Here is a 22,810-nt window from a genome sequence, read left to right as displayed (position 1 = left end):
TTTACTTCAATTCTTTTACCTAGATTTGTTGTAAAATTCTAAGTAACTCCAGTTCAAACTGCAGAAAAAATTGTCCTTGTTTTTAAAAGAAACTTGAGAACTTTGATTGTTTTGGTGTTATGCCTGATATAAAGCCAACTGCCCTATCTAAGAAATCCATAAGAATAAGTGTTATTCAGAAAGCAGTAGAGTTTTAATTGACCATTTAAAATAGTTAACACAAAAAGTGAAGAAACTTATCTTGGAGTAATTGAGAAAAATTTTCTCACTATTAGAGATCTTTCATATGAAGTACCTTTTATGCTCTCTGTTAAATGCTGGCTAACTTCATAGTCTTAGGAATTCAGAAATAAACTATGAAAATGAGAGCCGCTGATGCATATTTTTAATTAAGAAGCTTGAGATGGGAGAATTAACTGAAACTATCTCTAAGTAGATGTTTGTTCACAGAGTAAGTACATTTCTTAAGAAAACAACAATAAGAAAAGCCAGTGCTCCAGTTTAGCTTCCAAGAGAACTCCAACATGTCAAAAGAATCCCTAAGTTACCTGGTTTTAGTACTTACAATGACAAAGATGGAGAGTCCCTCATTCACAGCCCAGTTCCCCATGTTCGCAGAGGTTAACTGTGCTGGCTCTGCCTCTCTTCTCTACTGTGCTGCTTCTCCTCATGAGGAAATGAAAACAGCAGCCTTGGGGCAATATGTTTCCTTTTCTATTATCAGAAATTAGCTAATCATTGGCCAACTGAAAGGCTGTTTCCATAACAAATTTAAATCTTCAAACCACACAAAAACTACAGAAAGGAAAAAAAAGATCTCGTGATTCAATCACAAGTAAATACACTAAAATATGAAATCTATTGGTACAACTGAGAGACTATTTGTCACCTTTTAAATTTTGTTTTATTATTTATCAGATTATTTGTATAGTTTATGGATGTATTGCAGACAGCGAATTGTTTTAAATAACTAGTTATCTACTTGAAATTTTCAAGTTATCCAGCCAGCCTTGGTGCTAGGTAAAACACATTAAACACATGTGACACCTCTTACAGACTCTTCCAACAGTATTGATGCTCACTGGGTAATGTATAAAAGAGTGATAGATGATATTTATAGGGTGATAATCATGTGCCAATTTTATATGCTAAAGTGGATATAGATCCATATCGTGTTTGTGTATATGCATACACAGAAACATCCTTGTACACACATACAAATCAAGCCATTTGATTCTTACAACTCAATTCCTATAGAGTAAGTTCTAGTTCATGACTACATTTATAGATGAGGAAACCAAGTCCCAGAACAGCGAATTTACTTGGACCCAGTTGCAGTGCCAAGAAATAATACAGTTGCTTATTTGAAGTCCAAACGACCAATATTACCTATGACTAAGATACCAGAAAAAAATAAAGCTTAAATTTGTCACCTCCATCCTAAATTACTCCACGTAGAACTATAGTAAAGGAAATAGCAAAATGTTTAGATAGCAATCATGGTCCCAGGCAGACATTCTATATGCTAAGTTTGTAAACATGCTCAGATCGAAGTTATGTCAGTGTATAGATGCTAAAGCCAGAACTACCTCCTGGCGGCTATTCAGTCTTCAAGACATGAACGAGAAGGCCTTGATGGTAACCTGATGCTGTGATGAAAGTTGACTGCCTGCCCAAGCTCTACGGTAGTTACAGCTAATAGAGAAGTTCAAGAAACAAACTGGATCACTGGAAGAGGACAAAATGGCAAACGAACAAGAGGCACAAACTCTACAAAGTACATGGACAGCCTCTGGGCTTGTGGCAATTAGTAAACCAGTGCGTTTGGTCACTGCATGGTAGTTAAACAAGGGTAGTCTGACAGTCTCCGTTGCAATTAGAACATGTAAGACCCACATCAAGGCAAACTGACCTGGGTTCATCCCCAAAATAGACAGATTCAAAGAAAACAGGGCTAGAAAAATCAGAATGAGAGGAAGTTATGTGCTCCTTTGTTCCCTGATCTGTTTGTCTATTGCATGTATTTCATTGAGAGCTGCATTGGTCAGCCAACTTAGATTGACGGTTTCTGACTGGTTTAGATAAACCGGACTAGAAGAGGAGCCACAATGTTTCTCTCTGCAGATTTTTGCTTGAAGAAGCATTCGCCAGGTGGCTGCGCCGCTGCTGGGCCTCCAGCTTCCCCGGGTTAGCCAGTCCTTCCGTGTCAAGAGCACCTGCCAGTCCAGTAGCACTGCCGGGCTCCATGCTGCCAGATGGCCCCTGCTGCCTGAGTGGGGGTGTGACAGCCTCACTCCCAGTTCCTCTCTTGCTGAGAGATAACCACTTCCTGCAGTTGTTCTTTTTGTATGTTGACTTTTGTCCGCTGTTGGGATTCTCCACTTTTCCATCATCCATGTGGCACTTTCCTGGTGTGAAAGTCCCTCTGTTGAAATGTGGTGGTTTCTGTTTTTTTTTAATTGGATTGTGAAACAAACCAATTCAGACGAGTACTTGCCTTGGTTCTATCCTGGAATCGGGTCTTCACTGAAGCAGCCTTGGGGGAAGAGTGTAAAAAGGGGCTTGGTCCTCTAATTGTAAAAGTTGCTTTCTATAATAACCTATACCTATCTTGACTTTAAATTATCCTGAGACCAGAGGCTGCAGGCCTATGGATCTATTGACACGTGCTGCTGATAGTGGGGTGATTCTCTCAAGGATTCGTTGCTTCTGCTCTCTTCTCTGGCAAAGCAGCCTTCCAGAAGCCTCTCTGGCTAGACTGGTTAACTCTTTACGAATCAGAGAGGAAGGAAAGGAAAAAAATTAAGATGCTTTATATGAGCAGATAGGCACAGACACATAAACATTCATACACACACTTATATTTTCATTCACATTTTAACACATTCACATTTTTGTTTGGCCCAACCATTTGTCACATAAGTCCCACAAGTATTTATGTATACTTACATACATATATACCTACACACATACATATAGACAAACGGACATATATATGGATATATGGGCAATATGTATGTATGTATGGATGGATGGATGTATGGATGGATGGATAGATGGATGGATTGATGGGGCAGAGCCCTCCAAGCAAAACCACCCAGCCAACAACTTTATTTCTTCTCTCTGGTCTTTTTTATACCATCTTAGGCAAAAAGTTATTTAGAAAATTACCTCATAGATAAAATGTTACATAGAATGGGAGTTACAGAAGGGTGTTGATATTAAGTTCAAAGCAGTGTTTCATTCTATACGTTGTGAGCTCAAAGCAATGTTTTTCCGTGACCTTGCCTTATCATAGTGCACACCCATGGCTATATCCTTGAACCTGAATGTTTTTCTTTGAACACAAATTTGTCCCAAGCCTGTATATTGTCTTAGTGCAATTATGAAAGCTCCTCGCATTTCTTATTGCACAACGTTTACTTCCTATATGAGGAGTGGGCATGTACTATTCTTGATTCTAACTTTATTACATTTTTTCTAGCAAAGCAACCAGAACCATCTCTTAAACCTTTCTTCCTAAAATTATCTGAATCAAATCAGGATCTTAATAAAATCGTTAATTCATCTAAACAGCAGTAATTAACAAAAGTTCATCTTTATGTTGATCTGAAGGAAATATGCTCAATAGGATGGCTAATACCCAGGGATTATTTATATTAATTCAATAATGACAGGAGAGGCTGCCATTATATCATATCATATCAACTGCAAGAAGCAATCCTGAGATGAACTCTCCTTGGGCCTTGCCATTGAGCTATCCCATTTTAGACCATGCAAAAAGTGACAGGCCACCTCCAGAAAGGTCACCTGCTAACCTTAGCATATACTGGATGGCTTCTGACAAGTCCTTATTGTTTCATATAACTAATGAGTCATATGTGCCTCAAGAGCAACACCATAAACATGAATCCTATTTATCTTCTCCAATCTCAAACTCTTTCTTAAGAATGACTTCAAGCTTTTCCAAATTCAACAAGGTCTTCCGTTGTCTACATTTCCCCCTCTTTTCACTTTCTCTACCTAATGGTTTATCTTCTCTTGCTCTAGCTAAGTCTTCCCATTTCTCCCTTATCTGCTTTCTGAAACCTCTGCTCTACCATGGAAGAAAAGAGCATACTATGAATGTTGACATATGAGGAAAACACCATTTTCTACTTCTTATAAACATGTTTCTTGAATATTTCCCCCTCCTTTCCTTCCTTCTAGAAGTTTGGAAGAAAAGTCAGAGAAGGAATTATTTTTCCATGGATAAGCAGCCATTCACTTCTATTGTTTTTCCCCTTTATGAAAGTTGCCACAGCACTCTGAGGAACCTTTTGGTGAGTCTGAAGAACCTCAATCAGGGTCATGGATGAGAAGATCACCTGCAATGAAAAGTAAAATCGTTCTTCCATGGAAACTAACTGCCCTATGAGGAGACTTTAAGAAGGCTATGGTGTGTGCTGCTCTTAGAAACATGGGTGGCAAGAGTAATAAAGCAGCAATGGAATTAGCTGTGTAGCACTGACTACACAGGAGAGTGAAAAGAAATTAAACCTCCGTATTAGCTAATGGGTTTTAGCTAAGGATTCATCTTGTCCCAATCCCTTCAGCTTCCATTGTGTCTTTAAACTGTTGACATTCAGTTAGACTATGGAAAACTTAAGCATGAACTCACAAGCCCTTGAGACAGGGAAGAGAGGAAGTCCCAAGTTTCAGATTTCACTTCCTGAATATGATTCTGTCTTTCTATCTTGATAGCTCAATTTGTAAATTAGAATTCTCACAAGTTCAAGAATGGAAATTGCTATAGAGCGGGAGATGTGTAACTACATCAAAAGTCCCAATGAATTTTCTCCCTGGTGCTGATCGAAGTGTGTTTTCCTTCTTCTGTAGCTAGCTTACATATGCTCAATTTTCCAGAATTGTCAAGTTCTGACAAAATCAGCATCTATAGGTGATGTGGTCCCACATTCCTTGCCTAAGGATTACTACTGAGAAGTCCTTTTGAACACAGTAATTGTCCTAGTTTGAGTCCCTTGATGGAAATGAAACCAGTGTTTTTGCATCCTGTGGTAGACTTTTTATTTTGGAGGAACAAAAATAAAACCTTGTTCTCTTCCTCTTTGCCAATGATGTATGCTTGGTGTGATCACAGTCTGTCTCTCCTATCATGTGCTAAAAATCTGAGTTATAATTATACCAGGTCATGGAGGAATTGAGCTAGAACTGACTGGGAAGCCTCCTCCCTAATGCCCAGAACTCACAGCATCATAAGGCACTATGAAACTAATGAGAAAAAAAAGCAATCAAAACTCCTACCCAGATGTAAAGCTTACAGACCCCAGCAATGACTGGCCAGGCAAGATACCCTGAATGGTACAATTGTGGCACTTTTATCTTTGAGCTAATCGACAGCTATCTAATTATACTAAAGACACCTTTATTAGGAAGGAATTTGTGTCTGTACCATGAACATAGTCAACTACCTGTGGCTGGGGCAGTCATAGGCTCCAGAGGAGAATCTAATACTGCCATTTTCCCAACCCAATACATTTCTAACTCTATTCTAGTCACTTAATCACTTATCCTTATACCCAGATAAGTGTAGCTCTCCTCCCTCTCCAAAGAAGCTTCATTTTGGCAGCAACAGCCACCACAGAGGTCCAGAACTAGTCAAAGCTCAGAGGACAAGTGACTGTATGCTGTTCTAGTTTGCTTTTGGTCACTGTGATAAACACTATGACCAAAAGCAGCATAAACGTATTGCATTTCACAACTCCCAGATCATAATTCATCACTGAAGGAAGCCAGCTCCAAAATTTAAAGCAGGAACCTGGAGGCAGGAACTGAAACAGAGGCCATTGAGGAGTGCTACTTACTGGCTTGTTCCTCCACTGCTTTCTTATACAACCTAGGACCACCTACCATGTGTCACCCAGAGTGATCTGGGCCCTCATTCAGCAACCATTAATAAAGAAAATGTCACACAGCTATTTCCATAGGCCAATCTGATGAAGACAGTCCCTGTGCTGTCTCTCTTCTGTCCCTGTACTTCTGGGTTCCCTCTTCCCAGATGACTCTAGTTTCTATCAAGTTAACAAAACCTAATCGTCAAAAGTGACCTGTCTCACTTTGTATATCTACCATGCAACACCTACACCTAAAGCTTGGCAACCATAGAAGAAGATGGGGCACAAAGATTGCAAGGAACAAGACTGGGATGACTGATCCTAGATAACATCTTCTAGACTTGACAAGGATGCTGTATGCATAAAATCTCAACAATGTGGTTGCTTAAAGAAGATTCGAATAAGGAAAACACCATTCAGGATTCCATTGCTGAGGGTAGAAATTTAACCAGGACCTGCCCCAGATAAAAAACTATAAGCAATCAATGGCTGCAGAGCAAGGGGGAAAAATCACTCCATCCCTGGGATACGAACATTGATAGATTATCGAATGCTAAATGGTAAATCTTAAATATATGTACAGATGAGCAATATTAAGGGAGTCAGTAGTATATATTATAGAGTAAACAGTTGGGAAATAAATTTTTAAATTAAAAACCAGGGTGTATGCATAAAATAATTATATCAACACAAATAAATCTGAATTAGTAATTAAGAATGGATGAGGAGGGGTTGGGGATTTATTTCAGTAGTAGAGCGTTTGCCTAGCAAGCGCAAGGCCCTGGGTTCAGTCCTCAGCTCCGAAAAGAAGAAGAGAAAAAAGAATGGATGAGGAGATTTGAAGCTATGCTGACAGTGTTTGCATTTTTGGGTCTTATCTACCTAGACATTTAGGCGTTCTAGTTATTCTTAGCGAGTGGGTTTCCTAGGAAGTAGACTCTAAAGGAGCAATTGGTATGCAGCTTTATTAGGGAGAGTTCTTGGAGGTTAATGCCTACAGAAGGAAATAAAACCTAAGAAAACAGGAGCAGGCCAGAGAAGAAAATGAAATTTTCCTGCAGCAACACCAAGAGTTCAGCAATCAAGTGGAGAGATCTGAAACTGGAGTAACCTTGGGGAATATGAGTCTGGATTTTAGTTCCTTGGTTTGGTTTGAGACGAGGTCTTGGAACTCTAGTCAAACAAGCCTGAATCTCACAATGCTCTCCCTGTTTCAGCCTTCTGAGTGCTGAGATGCTCAGCGTGGGACACCACCCCTGGAAAAGATGGTTTTCACTGAGACAATTCCTGTAGGTGTTTATACTGTGGTAGAAATAATATGCCTTCTCTGTGAGAAATCACTCTGTATCCCCAGAGCTAAAGGAAAGCTCTTTAGTAAAGTTCCTGGCATACTGGGGCTAGTGCTCAAGTAACAGTCAACCTTGAATACAAGAGGTCCCTAGCTTATATACACCTTAGACTTAGGAACTTAACATATGTACTGTCATCCTTAAATATCTTTCAGGTTCTAGCTACACTTAGAACAATTCGATCAGAGAAAGGAAATGGAACATATTGGCAGAATTCTTTCTTAAGTACACCAGTATTGTTCTGAACAGTTGTTGCCCTGGGGTCATCTTGCCTACTTGGCAGAATTATGTTTCCTGGTAAGCTTTTTGGGGCTTAATTAGCATGTGTAGAGTCTTAGTTCAATCTCTAGTTCCCTGACAAATAGAGGAAGAGAAGTGAAGAGCTTAAGTGAGTACTCTGTAGCTGAGGGTGGCTCTGTCTCTAAACTAGAAGAGACCAATGCTAACAGTTCTTCAAGCGAGAACTTCCAGCACATAGCACCAAGTCCTCTTAGCATATAAACTTTGATATTTTCAAGTCATCCAGTCTATGTAACATCATGACAACCAAAACTAACAGCTGGGTAGAGCAGACCTAGAAGGCACAACAGAAGTCTGGGACTGGGTGCGTGTCCAGGAAAGACCCAAGAAGATCACAAGGGCTTTTTCTAGACCCAGACCAAGCAGAAAATGAAGATGATAGTAGGTAAAAAGGCAACTCCGGGATGGACTGATGGAACATATAGTGCTACTAATTCCAGATGGGCAGCCCAGGACCTCAGAGGCAGGACATAAGGAACAATAGGGGGTGGCACATTCTCACTGCAGGGTGGATCATTCACAATAGCTTCGGCAACTTAACATGAAAACACATAAGTAATGCTGTTGCCCTTTTCCCTAGTGATTTTTTTACCTCAATACTTATGCATATTTGTGCATCTTATATATCCACTTAGAATGAATTTTTGGTAAAACTTGGCTTCTGAGATATGTATGTCCTTTTCCTGGAAGTAATCACTCTGGAGGATGGCAAAGAGGGAGGAATAACACAGGAAAAGAAATATAAGCCCCATGTTTACCTGGGGCAAAGCTTTTTTTTGCTGAGTTCAGCCCATTCATTTCTAAAGAATGTATGCATGTATGCTTTTTTTTTCTTACTCTAATTAAACACTTGATTGATTCCTCTGCCATCATGTCTCATCTGAAGCACAAGAATCAAGAATGCTTCTGGGACAATACCAGAAGAAACTGGAGACATCCCCCTAATCATAAAAGGGAAAATGTCAAATTGGGAATTGCCTGGCTGAGGGTTGAAAGAGTGCCCTGCCTGGACCCAAAACCAGTCTTGTAGGACCTAGATAATGCTTTCTTTTTCCTTTCCTTTCCATCCTGTCCTTCCCTGTCCTGCCCTATTACTTTATATTTTCTTTTTTAAAAACTGACAGCAGGCATTTAAGGATATCTCTGTCAAATGCCCAGATAGCTTTGTAGGTAAAGTAAACTAGAGCACACATAGCATCAAGGATATGAAATACAGTCTTTACAGAAGCAGTTTTGAAAGTTAGTTAAAAAAAAAAGAGAGAGAACAGTAGGAAGGCAACACAATTCTTGAAGAGGAAAGAGAAACTGAATAATTTCATGGCAATACTAAAAATATCTATTTTTCACACACAATTTCAAGAAATAGAAAGATTAAAATGAACTATTGCTCATTCATAGGAAAAGAATTAACAAAAAATATCCCCAAGAAATCACATTTATTTGTCTAAGTCAATAGTATTAAAATATTGTCATGGAGTTAAAGGAAAGCATGAACAATAAATTTAAAAGAAATCATGGCTATCAGGAAAATGTTTCTACAAATAGAGACTATCTGTTGGTATTCTGTCTAAGCTCCACCCCCACAGCTACCTGGCAACAGTCAGGTATGCTCTGCCCCACAGTTGCCTGGCAACAGCCAGGTATGCTCTGCCCCACAGTTGCCTGGCAACAGCCAGGTATGCTCCGCCCCACAGTTGCCTAGCAACAGCCAGGCAAACCTGACACTACACCAGGGGCTGCTTGGCTCCTCCTCGTTCTCTTACTCTTCTCTTCACTTGCTCTTTGCTGTCTTCTCTTCCTTGCTCTTCCCTCTGTCCCTTCTCTCCCCACCCCACCCCCTTTCCCTCCACGTGTTCATGGCCGGCCTTTGTTCCTCCCCTCTTGTACTCTTCTTCTCTCATTAAACCTCTTCGCGTGGAACCATGTTGGTTTGGTGTGTTCTGTCTGGACGCATGCAGAGATTTAAACCCCAACACTATCAATTAGGAGAAAGGAATTATTTTAAAAAAATAGAAATTTGGGGTCTGGTAAACATATTAATTGAAATAAAGATGTTTTAGAAGATCTCAGAAAAGCAGACAAGGCAATCAGTGTACTAAAATATATGTCAAGTAAAACTATTTAATGAGAAAAAAGAATGAAGAAAAATGAAGAGCCTGTAATACATCATAAACCATAACACACAAAAGTGGGAATTACAGAAGACGAGTCACCTAGGAGATAAAGCTCTGGGCATGTCTGGGATGGAGTGTCTACACCGTGTTGAAGGCACATTGAAGGCATAATATTTTTATGCACTATGAAATGGTCATCCTTGTGTTATTCAAATGCTGATTTATCTGTCCTCACATTTTGCTTCAATCCAGACACAGCATTGTTATTCATGAGCCTCCTGTCTCAAGTTTGTGTAAACAATGCTCACCATTTATTCTCTACCTTGACAATCAGAGTTGATCACCCAGTGGCCAGGCAGAATAGAGAATAGGGCAGGACTTCCAACAGCCAGGGAAAGGAGAGAGAAGGGATGGGGGGAGATTGACCTACAAGGAAAGACAAGAGGAGTATATTACAGTTCAGCTTAAGCATGCAAGGTCTTAAATGCATCACTGGGATTCGACTGCAAGGAAGTAGCTATAGTTTAGGGGGGATTGAGATAGACTGGCCAGGTAGCAAGATGAAGCTTGAAATAAATTTTACTCTCTCTATGTTATTCTTTGGGAACCAGCTAGAAAAAAAAAGCCGTCATGTTAATTTAACTGTATACATTTATATTAAAATTATCATTTATATTCCTTATATATATCTTACACTTAATAGAAAAGGGAAGTAGAGGTGAACGTCAACAGGCATTGTTCTCTGACTTCTGAATGGAGTTGTGATACTTCCAGCTCCTGCTGCCAGGAATCTCCTGATATGGTTTGGCTTTAGCCTCAAATTTTGAGTCAAGCTAAACTGTCTCTTCCTTAGGCTGCTTCTGTGAGATATTTTTATCACGGCAAAGAAAGCAACTGATGTGGGTTGGAGAGATTTCTCAGAAATTCAGAGCACTTGTTACTACTGCAGAGGACTCAAACTCAGTTCCCAGCATTCACACAATGGTTCACAACTGTCTGTCACTCTAGTTCCAAGGGATCCAATACACCCTGTTGGCTCCCAAGGGCACTAGACGCATATGTAATGCACAGATACACTTGCAGGCAAAACGTTCATGTCTATAAAATAAAATAAAGTTCAAAATATAAAAAGGAAACTGACTAATACAGAAGAAAAATACATAAAGAAATAGTGGTAAAAAGGACTTTCCAAATTTGGGAAGAGTCATGAAGACGTTTGGTTCAACATCCCCCAAGTAGAATGATGCAAGAAAAAAAAATTGTTTATAGTGAGTTTGAGGCGGGCCAGTTTTATGGTTTCCGTAAAACCATGTTTCAAAAAACCCCAAATCTAAAATAGAGAAATAAAATCGTTGAAAGATAATGGAAAACTGAAGAAGCAAAAATCCAGTAGACCTACCTTATAATAATGGCTAGAATCATGTCTTTCAGGCTGAACTGAAAGGTTACTAAATGTAATTTGAAATGAAGAAACAAAAAGTATCAATAAAATTGAGTATTGATTACTTAAGTTTTATAGGTTTGATCCATATTTTTATTGCTTAAAGTTGATTTTAAGCAGTAAATAAGTTTCATTTTATTTATTAATTTGAAAGTTGTGAGTTAAATGGAAAAACATATAATATACATGTATACACATTAATACATGCACAAGCACATATAGATATTAAATGTGTTAACATTTATCTAAGAAAAGGATTTAAAGCAAATCTTGATATTTTTTCTAATCATTTGCTGTTTTATGGATTTGACTTGGAATGTATGAAATCTTTTATACAGTTGCCTCACAATACAAATTTATACTTGAAAGACAATCTCTTAAAGTCAAAGTGAAACTAATAGACCTGTACAATGGCACTTCCCTTATTTGTTTTTCCACAAAGATCACATGCAGTTTCTTCTGTTTTTGTCACAAGGAATAAAAACAGACCTGTGTTATAACAATTTTGGAACTATGGTTTCTTTAAAGAGCACAGAAATATTAAAAGATATGCTATCATGTTAATCCCAGGTGTGGGATATGGAGCTTTTTCACACTGTCCACAGCAGCTGACTGTGAGCTCCAGCAGGGTTGTGATTTTGCCAGGTGCAGAGAATTTCTGTGATTGTGTGACATTTGGAATTCTGGGGACTCTTTAGAGGGTATATATATATATATATATATATATATATATATATATATATATATATATGCATGCCTGCATGCTAGGGCCCCAATAAGGAGTTGTTGTTTTTAGTGGGGTTTTGGGTAGTTGCTTTAGGTCATGCACAAAGAAGAAACCAACATGAAGAAATTGGCTATCCTGACAGCGAAGCTCAAACTTACCACAAGGAACTTGATGCCCGTATTCAGCAGGAAGTACTCTAACATAACATCACCTTTTCACCCTCTATCTCTTTCTCTACCTATCCAGTTAGGGGGTAGAAAAGAGGAGGAGAAGGCAAGAAAAAAAAGAACCTACAAATGTAACGAAAACCAGCAATAGGCCTATTTTCTGCTAAACATCACAAGGAAACCAAATCTGGTCAGTCTCCTACTAGAAGCACGGGTATTAAGAAAATACAGTCATTATCTCACACTTTTTTGCTGGATCAAAGGATAATTGCAGCGGTTCTTTTTATATAAAGTTGCTTAAGAGTTTAGGAATCAAAGGAATCATTTTGACGAGTTGTATATACTTGTTATTAAAGAAGAGATAGTTAATTTGGGAGGGAGACACATCAGGAGTTGAGGGGAGATGGAGGGGAGGGAGGGAGGTAGATGCAGTAAGCTTGTATGGAGTTCTCAGAAAGACAGAAGGAAGGAAGGAAGGAAGGAAGGAAGGAAGGAAGGAAGGAAGGAAGGAAGGACCAGTCTCCATTTACTCAGTAAGAACTTAGAGAAAGAGGTAGTCATTAACACTGACACAGATGAGGTAGATATTTTTCTAACTCATTTTTATGAATTTTCAACCACAGCTTGACCAAATGTTAAATGTAGCATGGTTTGCTTCCACTCAAATTTCCTAAATGAAGAACTCTAATATCACAGACAACATATAACTCAGTTGTAAGCACCCTCGAGCACTTCTCAGCATACTACTTGTTTCAGACATGTTTTGCAATGAACAGAAACCAACTCTGATTAACTTCATCACAACATAACTTACAGCCAGGCCTGGTTGTATAGACCTGTAATCCCAAATACTTTGCAAGTCTGCAGGAGATGGGTATTACATTCAAGATCCATGTGGGAAACTTGGGTTTCTCCTGTCTCCTAATAAACAACAACAAAACGTTAGGGCACTGCTTACTGATAGATCACTTGTCTAGAATGAGGAAAGACTTGCATTTGATTCTCCATACCACAAAAGTAAAAAGTTATGGAAAATGTAAAAAATACTTTATAGAACTCCAGGAAGGATCAATAAGTTAAAATAAGACAAGAGCCAAGGACAGAGGGCGTCACTAAAGCGTGCCAAGGACATCTGTTTGTGCTCTCACTCCAGCTAACAAGGATCAAAGGGAATATATCTTTTCATCTACTAATAAAATGATCTATTCCTCAAGAAATGGGGCTTGTGGATTGGGTGACTAATAAATGACATATATCCATGATAGTAACAATGAAAGAAAGACTAAATGCCCAAGTTTTGGTCACCATGTTTATCATTTTTAAGCTAAAGTACTATTATTTACAGAAACAGTGTTTTAGAAATGTGTGTATTCACAGGAGACAAATAATTAGAAAACCAAAGTTCCTATTGTCAGAGATTTGAATGTTCCTTTTTTTCTCTCTCACTTTGGTGCTCTAACCACTTAGGTGGTATATTAGGTCCTCTAATAGAAGATGAGAGAACAAAATAATAAAATGTCAAATCTATAGATAGAGAGCCCACCTACCACCGTAGCATAAGCAAGCAGGACACTCAGAGGCCAGCTGCCATACAGATATAAACAGGTGGGAAGGTGCAATGAGCAAGTGTGTGGTAAAAAAAAATGGGCGACAAAGAGAAGAGGAGTAGTGGTTTGCACACTGTGAAGACAGGAAGAACTGGAGCCGTAAAGGTGATAAGGCTCACCCTGCTGGGAGTAGCCTGATGTGAGAAGCCTGCATTGCCACCCAAGGCCATGGGAATGTCCTGGCCCGTGGTGCCTCTGAGGACCATGTCTGGGTCCATGGTCCTGCACCAGAAGTGGTCTGTGTCAATGTCCGTGGCCCATGTTATCACCAAAGGACAGATGGGCATCCCTGGGCTGCCACCTGGGGCATGTTGATGTCCAAGGGCTGCACAGAGTGCCCCTCACTGCCTGCAGCATTTGGGAGAGCACCTCTTCCCTCAACCTGGGGAATGTGTGCAGGTGAGCTGCCCCCTAGGGTAAGACCCAGGGAGAAATGGCCCTGCCCCTTGCTAGGGCAGTGCTGGACCACAAGGTCTGATGGAGTACAGGAGGTTCTGCTCCTTGCCAACTGCTGTAGGCAGGAGAACTGTCCTCACCCCTTACCTGGGCAAAGCAAGAGATCTGGCCCCAGTGGCATGGGCACAAGTCAGCTACCAACAAGGCCCAGATCTAGGGCTTTGAGTTGGCCCATCCCAACATCTGCCCTATTGAAACTGCTACTATCTATGCTGGTGTGGTATAAAAAAGCTGGTCCTGCAGAACCAAAACTTCAGGATCTTTGTGACACAGGGCAATAACAGGATATTGGAGAGGTGTCCTTGAGAGAATTCAGTATTGATATTGTAGCAGAAGCCAAAGGCCTTATACCAGACCAATGATTTTATTGCAGTGGACATTTGTAAGTAATGTTGTTTGGGCAAAAAGGTATACTGTGTGACATTACTACAGCTTCCATGGAGACATGTTTTTGGTTTTGTTGCTTGTTTTCTTTTGAGGGGGAAGTTGCAAGAGTGAAGGGTATATATAGAGGGACCAGGAGATAAGTGAGATTGGGGTGCACCTTGTGAAAATCACAATGAGTTAATAAAATGTTAAGAAAAAACACTGTAAATAATTTTGTGGTGATTTGAATGAGAATGGCCCCCATAGGCTCATATGTTTGAATGCTTGGTCCCCAGTGAGAACTGTTTGAGAAGGATTAGAAGGTATAGCCTTTTGGAAATAGCTACAGCCTTGGAGGAGATGTGTCCTGGGGGTGGGTGGACTTTGAGGTCTCAAAACCCCACGCAAGGCCCAGTGTTTCCCAGTCTGTGCTCCAGTGTCACACCTGCCTGTCTCTTGCCATGATGATCATGGACTAACCTTCTGAAACTGCAAGCGAATCCACAAGGAAATGCTCTTATCTATAAGCTGTGGTCAGTAGGTAAGACGGGGAGTCGGGTATTGATGTAACAAGACTGACTGTGACATTGCTTGGAGGAATGTGGAAAAATTTGGAACTTTGTGCTAGAAAAGTGGTTAAATGTTTTAAGCAGGGCTTAAAGGCAATCCTTGTAAGAGAACAGAAGTCAGTAATGCTGACTGTAATTGCGACTATTGAAACCCAGTACAAGAGGTTTCAGAGTGCAAGAATAAAGTACTCTACAGACCATTCTTGTAATATTTTGGCAAATATTTTGGCACATTTTTCATTTGAGGTGTCCTTTAAATTAGAATTCGTTAAACCCCATCTTTTAGGAGACACCTATGGCCCGCCAATTGACTGATTGTGTTTAACACTAACTCAAGCTCTGCCAACTAGATTAGTTCATCCTGGATACTCAGAAAATCCTGTAGAGTGGCTGAACCAGTAATATTTAAACACGGAAGTAATGGTGCGGCCCTAAATTTGTAAATGATAAGAAGCAAAGAAATCCTGGTTGTTTTTGGAAAAGCAAATATTGTTGATGTACAAAGAGAAATAGATATGAGAGACTGAGAAAGGCATGAATCGCTTTAACTTCTAGTGCCGCATGTTTAGTGACAAATCACTAGGCAATATCGCATCTTGGTTGGTGGGTCACAGGTACATTTACGACAAAGGAAAATCCCATTCATTTGAAAGCTACAAAATCAGTTTTCTTCAAGTTACTTTTTTGCAAGCATCTTGTTTAGACAACAGAATGACCTTTAAACAAGTCTAGGAGATAAGGAAAGATTTCCTAGGAGAATTGATAATAAGGACGCCGCCTGATGAATGTCTAGGATTAGCAGCCTGAAACAGCCAATTAGAATTGTATGCCGCTCTAAATTGAATTGTCTCCCCCAAAGATAAGTTGATGTCCTAAATACCAACACCTCAGACTATGAACTTATTTTTAAATAATGGAACAATAGATGTAATTAGTTAAGGCTAGGTCATATTGGAGTCGGAAGGAGCCTTAATCCAGAACACTTGATGTCCTTATGAGAAGCTGGTGTGAAAGCCTGAGACAAGAACTATACAAGAGGGCCACAGCTGAAGTGCAAACCCAGGGTTGCCAGCAATTTCTAGAACCTAGAAAGAAGGAAGGATGAGTGCTTGCTTCAGAGCAAATGTGACCCCGCTGACACCTTGAGTCCAGACTTCTATCTTCTAACAATCAGAGCAAACAATTTTTCTGTGATTTAAAACCACTCAGTTTCTGATAATGTGTTAAAAGAGCCAAAAGAAAGTACTTGAGCTGCCCGGTAAAGGAAATAACATGTTCAAAGGTGTGCAGTGAGAGTGAGGAGGCTCAACCAGAGCAATCAAGCAGCTCAGTTGTGAAATCAGGAAAGAGAGGCATCTGGTGCTTAGCAATGAGGCTCGCCAAATGAATGAGCAGGAGGTAGGGTAAGCAGAAGGTATGATTGAGAGAAAGTTCTTGGAATAACTTAGGAGGGGTCAACTTGGTGCAGTAGAAGGGCACTATGCTGCACTAAAAATGCATTACAAAGATCTGGGAGAATGATTTAGACAGTGAAGTGCTTGCTGGGCAGGAATGAGGACTGGAGTTTGGATACCCAGCCACTGTCATTCGTACCAAGAAGGTGTGGCTGCCCACCTATATATAATTCCAGTGCTTGGAAGGGGAGATGTGAGTCTTGGAGCAAGGTGACTAGCTAGACTGTCCCGAATCAGTGAGTTCTGGGTTCAACTGGGAAACTCAACCCAACCAATTAGGTGAAGGCAGAGGAAGACGATCCCCAGTGTCCTCTACACGTTATCTTTCCTTCCCTTTGGGAATGGTGAACAAAAATGGGCAAGCCTTTATCATAAAATGGAAGGTGTACAAGAGGAAATGCCTAACATGTACACATGCCCTCAAGCCTATACCCGCATGGTATCCCATTAGCCAAAGCACATAACAGGCTGAGCATAATTTCAAAGGCCGGGAAAAAGTATTCTGCCACCTGATAGGAGAAGCTAGAAAGGCATATAGCAAAGGGTATGCATATAGTGAAAAGGCTAAGAGTTGAGGTCATTAATGCAATCGGTCCACCTATTCTATGGGAAATTACCTCCAAATACATTCCTAGGCAAGCTATCAAAAAGTCAAGAAAAATACAAACCAGAGTAATGGTGAACAGTGTATTTTGGTGTTTGGAACTTGTAGCTTCTAGAACTGTGAGAAAAACATATTTAAGCCAAACCATCTATAGTGTGTTGTGGTAACATGGGAGAATGCCATAGCAAGAAAGGAGGGATCTCCAGAAAGAAATATTCTTGGAGTTTTAGGTTGAGAACAAGAGAGGGGGACTTTGAAAAGAAAGGAGAAAAATCAGGTAGAATAGCCTTGGGGCATCAGGGCTTGACAGCCAAGGGAGACTAAGAAAACAACAACAATAACAACAACAACAAAAAAAAACAGTTATTTGATGCCAAGAGTTAAGTATTAAACAGGTTAGCAATTGATAGCCTGAGATTAGTAACAGGAAGTTATTAGTGACCTCAGTAAGAGGTTTCACTAGGGAGCATAATGGAAGCCAGATGCTATGTATGGATGGAAGTCAGGGACTGAGTCACTTCTAGGTGGCCAAGACTGCGATAGGCAAGAGAGAGCTTAGCTTGGCATGGAAAAGGAGAGTGCACACCGGAAGGATTTAACTTTTTTTAAAACAAAGTTTGTAAATGCTGTGTACCTGGAACATGGACAAAAGGAGGAGGCTAAACACAGGGAGCTTGGAGAGTGCAAGGTTTCTAAGCACATGGAAAAAAGGAATGGAAAGTCTTCTTATACAGACACCTGTTTGAGTGGCTAACAGGAAGGTGGGGGTAGATACAGGAGGGTTTCGAGGGGCTGCTGGCAGGGGCAATGGACTTTCCTCTTTGTGGTCCCTCATTTCCTTTTGTGAAAGAAAGGGCAGGGTCATCTGTTGAAAGCTAAGTGGTGAGGAGACATTTCAGAAAATACATGATAGCTTTCACTACGATAGTTGCTGCTCAGAATGGGAGATTTGACTGTAGAAACAGAAAATGACTTGCAGGCTGAGCTAAGGACCCACTTGAGCCTCGAGATCAATCAATCAGTAGTAGCCATGTGCAAATGCAAATGAAGAAGATGGGTGCATACCAGTCGAGTGTCACCTGACAGGCTGTTCATATGTGAGCTGGGAATGGGGAGTAGATTTCTGAATTTGCTAGAGCAAACCCAATTCCAATTCCCACTCGTACAACCATTGCTTGTGGGGAGGGTCCACTCATGTAACTGAGCTGCTTTCTATACTGCATAGATTTACAACGACTTTAAGCTTTAATTCTGCACCACATGATGTATAGGTATACAGTGGAAAACCTTGGAGGGTTGGGAAGCCAGAGAGCCATGGAGCACACAGGAGGTTGTTCAGGTGGTTTACCGCAGACACACCACCTATTCCATTGGTCACCCCAGGAGTCCCCAACATACATGATGACAGTGGTCTATTCTTTTCCTATTGGACAAATGGCTAGTGCTATGTTTCCAGATGGCTCAAAAGCCAAACACCTTCCTGCTCGCTTCCCCTATTTCAGTTAGGTTGGTGAAGTATGTAAATTTTCTTATTGCTGTGGCAAAATACATGAAAAAAATCAATTTAAGGAAGGACTCATTATTATCAGACCTTCATCATCATCATCATCATCATCATCATCATCATCATCATCATCATCATCACCACCACCACCATCACCAACATCATCATCATCATCACCTTTGGCTTCCAGTACAAAAACAAACAAACAGTTATAGATAAGATGGCATGGTAGCAGGACATTGAGGCAGCTGCAAACAGTGCATCCATAGTCAGGGAGGAGGTGGTGGTGGGGATTCCTGGTGCTCTACTGCTTAGCTCATCTCTCTGTCTCTGTCTCTGTCTCTGTCTCTGTCTCTGTCTCTGTCTGTCTCTGTGTCTCTGTCTCTGTGTCTCTGTCTGTCTCTCTCTCTGTCTGTCTCTCTGTCTCTCTCTCTGTCTCTCTCTCTCTCTCTCTCTCTCTCTCTCTCTCTCTCTCTCTCTCTCTCCCTCCCCCCCCTTTTATTCACTCTAGAACCATACATATTCCATGGAATGATGGTGCCTACAGTTACAGTGGGTCTTGCTATCTCAACACAATCCTGTGTACAGTCATGGCCACTGTTTCCATAATATGATGTTAGGCATAACTTGGTTGAACCCCAAGCCCTGTACTTAGCAACTCTGTGATCTTGAACAAGCCTCTTTTCATCCCCTTCTTTTACTCTTCTTATCTTTAAAAAATGGGGTTACTATAAACCTTGCTAAATCGATGGGAAGCATAGAATTAAGAAAATTTTCTAGGTACCATCTGACTGGCCAATACCGAAGTGAAATTCTGATTTCCTGTGTTGTAGAAACCACAAGTCAATGGTGAAATCCACACCAATTGTGCTACCACTCAAAGACTTGCCTCACTTTATTGGTTCATACAGAAGAAGTGTGCAATCAATTACAGCTACATGGACTTTTTATATAATCTATGACAATTAATTGTGTTGTAGCAGTTGATGAAAGTATCTGTTCTGTCAAGTGTATGTAAATTAAAGTCCTCATAGACCTACAAAGCTTTGAATGTATGGCACGCCAAAGTCAGTCAGGCTGTGGGGCTTACATAACAGAAACTTAGTTTGTCATAGGTCCTTGGTAAAAGTCTAAGATCAAGAGTTTAACTGATACAGTTTCATTCTGAGCCCCTCCTCCATGGTTTTTGTATGATAACCTTCTTCTCACTCCCCCTCACATATCCATGGTATTTTTCCTGTCCCAAGACCTTATCCCTTATCAAGACAATAACCATATTGCATTAGAGCTCATCTATTTCTCACATTTTAACACACATTAGAAACAGTCCAAAAGTTGGAAAGCGGAAGAGAACATGCAGAGCACTTCAGTAACATAACAAGGGATTGGTAATCTTTGTAACAAAGGAATGAATCTCTGAAGAATCATTGCTGCTGCTGCTGCTGATGATGATGATGATGACGACAACGATGACCATGATGATGAGAAAACAGCCACAATGTGGAGGATGGTCTTTTCCTCTAATTCTGAGAAAGGCTGCTTTGGAGGCATGTACATCCTACTGGAAACATGAGCTTAGTGGATGCACAAAGAATACAAGCCGGCACAGATGTTGTCTTCTGTTTCCATGGTCACATTGTATCACATAGTCGTAGTCTATATCAATATGACTGTGAATCTGTTTCCTTCATCCGTCTTTTTTCCTCAGTTTCATTTGTCATTCAGTCTGATGATTGTTTATTGAATGAAAACACAGGTGTAAACACTTGTATGAATTCTAAATGCTGTTATTTGCCTCCAGGGGTTTATTTGAGTGTTTGTCTAGGATTTAAATTAAATACAGAGTTAATTCAAAACTGGAAAAAAAAAAAGAATACAAACCGGCATCACTAAAAGTTATGTTGATCGAGAAGTAAGTGTTCCCAACATGGTTAAATTGTGTAACCGCATCTTGGACGTTTCATTGGTGAGATATTTTGCAGCCACCAATGAAGATAGAAAGCTGAAATTTTATATTTCATACTAAGTAGACCTCAACCACTTTGGGGTAAAAAAATTATAGTTGAGGATATGTATTCTCCCACTTTACAGCTTACACTCATGCTCTCTTAATGAGACCTATTTTTTCTTCTTTTATTTCTTTTTGACATTTTGAATCAAAGTCTTTCTATGTAGCCTGGGGCACCTTTAAACTTACTGTTTTTGCCTAAGTCCCTCAAGTGCTGGGATTGCAGCCATTCCCTACCATGCATGCTTAACTATTTTTTAAAGTCTTTTTTATTGCAATGATAACATTTGAGACGCAGCCCCAACAAAATTTTTAGTACACAATATAGCACTGTTAACTCCAGGCAATACATTGCATAACATGTCTCTAGTACTTCCTTTCCTTGTATAACTAAAACTTTGTATCTGTTGACAAGCCACTCTCATTTCTTTCTTCCAGCAGGCCAGAGCAATCAGCAGTCTACCCGAAGTCTATGCAACTTTTGGTCCTGAGGATTCCTCATTCAAGTGAGGTCAGTGTTTGCCCGCCAGTGTCTAAGTAGGTACTTACTCTACTTAGTAGAATGTACCCCAGGCTCACCATATTGTCCAAATGGCAGAGCATCCTTCTCTGTAAAAGAAACAATATCCCATTGTATATGCACATCTGTCTAGCTATATCTACGTATGCCACATTTTCTTGATTCAGTTATCTGTTAGTGGACTATGGTTGTTTTCCTGGGCCTTGGCTGTTGTGAATAATGGCGCAATGAAGAGGGAGTGTAGACAGCTCTTCAAGATCTCAACTTCAATGCATCAGAACCCTACAGTAAAATTGTCCCATATTGTAATTCTAAATTTAATCTTTCAGTTCCCATAGTGGCTGTATTATTTGACTTGCCACCAACAGTGTACTAGGTTCCCCATTTCTCCCCATTCTAGATACCACTTAGTATCATTTTTTTTCAGTAATGGCAACCCTAACCAGTGTTCAGCATCTACTCATCCATTTGTTGGCCATTTGAATGCCGTCTTTGAGAAATGTCAAGTCTCTTTTTCATTTTTTAATCAGAGTTTTAAAAAACTATTTTCTTGTAAAACTTATATAGCTTGACTCCTGGGATGTTTTAAAGTGCGAGGGGATTCAATCTAGGACCTTGCATATGATAAGTAGGTGCTTCATACTCTCATATCTGTTTTATTCTTTTATATTGAGTTACAGCCATTCCCTGTAGATTTTAGCATTATTATATGCATTGAACATATATCATCAGATATATGTTCCTCCCACTTCATATTTTTTGTTAGTCAATTTTCCACTGTTGTAATGAATATCTCAGATAAAATCAATTCAAAAAGTGTTTTGCTTTGGCTCATCACTAAGGAAGCATTAGCCTTGGTTGGTTGGTCCCAGAGCTTCTTGGCACATGCTTAGGTGGCAAAACATAGTAGCAGTGTGTGGTAGACAAAAATGTTAACTTCAATGCAGGAAGAAAGAGAAGGAGGAGGAAGAAAAGAGGAGAGAGAATGAATGAACGAATGAATGAACGAATGAATGGAACGAATATGAAGATAATGTTATTTGAAACCAAGGTTCTACAATCCCTTTTAGAGGATACATTCTTTTTTTTTCTCCATCTTTATTAACTTGGGTATTTCTTATTTACATTTCAATTGTTATTCCCTTTCCCGGTTTCCAGGTAACATCCCCTAACCCTCCCACTCCTTCTATATATGGGTGTTCCCCATCCTCCCCCTCTACCCACCCTCCCCAACAATCACGTTCACTGGGGGTTCAGTCTTGGCAGACCAAGGCTTCCCTTCCACTGGTGCCCTTTACTAGGCTGTTCATTTACTACCCATGCAGTTGGGCCCAGGTCAGTCCCATGTATAGTCTTTTGGGTAGTGGCTAGTCCCTGTACTCCTGGTGGTTGGCATTGTTGTTCATGGGGGTCTCAAGCCCCTTCAAGCTCTTCTAGTTCTTTCTCTGATTCCTTCAACGGGGGTCCCGTTCTCAGTTCAGTGGTTTGCTGCTGGCATTCGCCTCTGTATTTGCTGTATTCTGGCTGTGTCTCTCAGGAGAGATCTACATCCAGTTCCTGTCAGCCTCCACTTTTTCTTGTATTAGTTTGAGTGTATCTTGTCTGATGTGGAGGTCCTTGATCCACTTGGACTTAAGCTTTGTACAGGGTGATAAGAATGGATCGATCTGCATTCTTCTACATGCTGACCTCCAGTTGAACCAGCACCATTTGCTGAAAATGCTATCTTT

General features: G+C 40.2%; 1 protein-coding gene across 1 annotated transcript in view; it reads right to left on the bottom strand.

Annotated features, from left to right (window-relative positions):
- Positions 1-625, bottom strand: part of LOC116889176 (cytochrome b-245 heavy chain) — a 32,819-nt gene extending 32,194 nt beyond the window's left edge. The window contains 1 exon segment of the mRNA XM_032890341.1: positions 566-625. Within this exon segment, the coding sequence (XP_032746232.1) occupies positions 566-610 (45 nt within the window). The 5' untranslated portion in view covers positions 611-625.
- Positions 626-22,810: the final 22,185 nt, after the last annotated feature.

Source organism: Rattus rattus, chromosome X, assembly GCF_011064425.1.
Source record: "Rattus rattus isolate New Zealand chromosome X, Rrattus_CSIRO_v1, whole genome shotgun sequence".
Lineage (NCBI taxonomy): Eukaryota > Metazoa > Chordata > Mammalia > Rodentia > Muridae > Rattus > Rattus rattus.
Note: the sequence above shows the minus strand (reverse complement) of the source record. Positions and strands in the feature narration are given on the sequence as shown.